Source organism: Jaculus jaculus, chromosome 13, assembly GCF_020740685.1.
Source record: "Jaculus jaculus isolate mJacJac1 chromosome 13, mJacJac1.mat.Y.cur, whole genome shotgun sequence".
Classification (NCBI taxonomy): Eukaryota; Metazoa; Chordata; class Mammalia; order Rodentia; family Dipodidae; genus Jaculus; species Jaculus jaculus.
The window spans coordinates 2,293,357-2,296,577 of NC_059114.1; the positions used below are offsets into that span (position 1 = coordinate 2,293,357).

At 43.6% G+C, this 3,221-nt stretch overlaps 1 protein-coding gene across 1 annotated transcript; it reads left to right on the forward strand.

Moving 5' to 3' along the window:
• The first annotated feature begins 323 nt into the window (after nt 1–323).
• On the forward strand, nt 324–1,256 carry LOC123454189 (olfactory receptor 2W1-like). Its single transcript, XM_045132818.1, has one exon. The coding sequence runs from the start codon at nt 324–326 to the stop codon at nt 1,254–1,256; it is 933 nt and encodes a 310-aa protein (XP_044988753.1).
• Nucleotides 1,257–3,221: the final 1,965 nt, after the last annotated feature.

Genomic DNA, 3,221 nt, shown 5'->3' on the forward strand with positions numbered 1-3,221 from the left:
TCATTTCAAATCTATTATCCATTATGATCTAGTTATTATCCATGCATGAGGTTTTTTTTGCATGTGATATGTCATTTACAGGTGACATGACAAGAGAATGTCAACCCTTTTCAGTAAGTTACAGTGTACAGCAATAGCCTAATTACATTATTATACAATAACTTTGGCTTTAAATAAATACAGGGAAACTAGGATTTGAGCACCAGATGTATATCAACATGTCCCAAATGGAAAGTGTCAGAGATTGGCAGGTCTACCTAAGGCTGAATCCATTTTCATTGACCATGACATGCCCCCCACTTCCCCGGCTTTCACAGGGAGTGATGGAAACCAGCAATGGCAGCTCTGGAACAGACTTCATCCTTCTGGGGTTCTCCAGTCGGCCGCAGCTGGAGAGAGTCATCTCCGCGGTCGTCTTCCTCTTCTACCTTGTGACTCTGCTAGGAAACACAACCATCATCGTGCTGTCCTATCTAGACGCACATCTCCACACACCCATGTACTTCTTCTTATCGAACTTGTCCTTCCTGGACCTCTGCTACACCACTAGCATCGTCCCCCAGATGCTGGTAAACCTCTGGGGTCCACAGAAGACCATCACATTTGGAGGGTGTGTGCTCCAGTTCTTCATTGCCCTGGTTCTGGGGGCCACGGAATGTCTCCTGCTGGCAGTGATGGCCTATGACCGCTACGCGGCTGTCTGTCAGCCCCTTCACTACACGGTCATCATGCACCCTGAGCTTTGCCAAAAGATGGTGCTCTCGGCCTGGCTGGGTAGTCTTGGCAGTGCCTTAATTCTTTGCTCCTTGACTTTGAAGTTGCCAAGATGTGGGCACCGGGAAGTAGACAATTTTTTCTGTGAAATGCCAGCATTGATTAAGATGGCCTGTGTCTATTCCAGAGTCATGGAGGTTGTCGTCTTTGCCCTTGGAGTTATACTTCTCCTAATGCCTCTGTCACTAATTCTCATCTCATATGGAGTCATCACTCAAGCTGTAATGAGAATTAAGTCAGCAGCAAGGTGGAAAAAGGTCCTTAATACATGTGGTTCCCACCTCACAGTAGTAACTCTGTTTTATGGAACAGCCATTTATATGTACATGAAGCCACAGAAAACCACATCCCAACATGAAGGACAGTTCTTCACTCTGTTTTACACAATTGTCACCCCCAGCCTTAACCCTCTGATCTACACCTTGAGAAACAAAGATGTGAAGAACGCAGTGAAGAGGATACTGTGCATTAAAAAATGTTGAGAAGGGGCTGAAGAGATTCTCAGTGATTAAGGCACCTGCCTGCAAAGGCCAATGACCCAGATTCAACTCTCCAGGACCCACTTAAAGCCAGATGTACAGTGGCACATGCATCTAGAGTTTGTTTGTAGCATCTAGATGTCCTGGTGTGCCCTATCTCTCTCTCTCTCTCTCTCTCTCATTCTCTCCTCTCTTCTCTATTTTTCTATTTGCAAATAAATAAATAAAAATTTTAAAGGCATAAAGAAGTGGATGAAAATCATGTATCTCATGGAAAAATAAGCCACAATGAAATGTAGAAAGCTAAATAAATACTCATCTTTACCAATATAAATGTATTCATTGTCCCTGATCATTCAGCTATGTAGTAGGATTTGTACTACATATAATTTTTTAATTTGTAAAAGAACAGTAATGATTACAGATACACAGGAGATACTTATAGGTACATAAAATACTATGTGTGCCTAAAAAGCAATAATATACTAAAACAATAATGAAATATGATACTTAGTATAAAAAGATATGTGAAAGTATGATTTTTAGAGACATGTCTCAGTGGTTAAAGTGCTTGTCTGCAAAGCCGAACGACCCCAGTTAAATTCCCCAGTACCCACATAAGGCCAAATACACCAAATGGCACATGTATCTGGAGTTTGTTTGCAGCAAATGGAAGCCCTGTTGCACCCATTCTCTCTTTCTCCTCTCTCTCTCTCTCAATCTCTCTCTCCTTGCAAATAAATAAAAGTATTTTTGAAAAATATGAAAGATTTCAAACAGGCTCCTACTCTAAGGTGAAAGTGTAATATGGGGTGTCATTTTGCCTCTTGTCCTGTAATTTTATGGGAAATGCAGCTCAGTTTCGTTGGCATGATGAGGGCTGCATAGGCTCTGCACATCCCACCTCTGCCTCAAGCCTTAGCTGGACATACGGCGGCCATGCTGCAAACTGCATTCCTACCCCGGCCTCCACCAGCCCAGGGCCAAGGCAGTGATGGCTCCCATGGCTGGGTCCTCCTCTGCAGTGGGAACAGACTTGCTCTCACCTTCCTCCCTCCCTGTCCTGTTGGCTGGAGTGTAAATGTCACCATGGTGCTGAGAAGTGACAGAGGAGTGCTCAGCACTGACACATCTCTATCACACCTTCCAAGGCTCAGCGTCCATTGTGGAAGAGGTGGCGGAAAGAACTTAAGAGCCAAAGAAAGATTACGGCTCCTTACAATGCACTCTTTCAAACACAAAAATGGCCTGGATACCCATGACCTCACAATGCCTGACACTACATGCACAAGACCATCATAATAGGAGGAAAAGATTATGGCATAAAAAAATAAGAAAAGAGCCGGGCGAGGTGGCACATGCCTTTAATCCCAGTACTTGTGAGCTCGAGTCCACCCTGAGAAAGCATAGTGGATTCCAGGTCAGCCTGAGCTAGTAGCGAGACATTACCTTGAAAAACCAATAACTAATAAAATAAAATAAAAAATGGAGGCCAGATGTGGTGGCACACACCTTTAATCCCAGCACTTGGGAGGCAGAGGTAAGAGGATCACCGTGAGTTCCAGACTACCCTGAGATACATAGTGAATTCCAGGTCAGCCTGTATTACAGCGAGACACTACCTCAAAAAAATAAAAATAGCTGGGTGTGGTGGCACACACCTTTAATCCCAGCACTCGGGAGGCAGACATAGGAGGATTGCTGTGAGTTCAAGGCCACCCTGAGACTCCATAGTGAATTCCAGGTCAGCCTGGGCTAGAGTGAAAACTTACCTCGAAAAACAAAAAATAATAATAAATAAATAAATAAATAGTGACTGATTAGAAGGGGAGAGGATATGGTGGAGAATGGAGTTGTGAAGAAGAATGTTGGGGGAGGGAATTACCATGATTGATTGTCTATAATTATTGTGGGAGGTTTGAATAGAATAGATGGCCCCCAATGTATTCAGTTGTTTGTAGTTTGCAT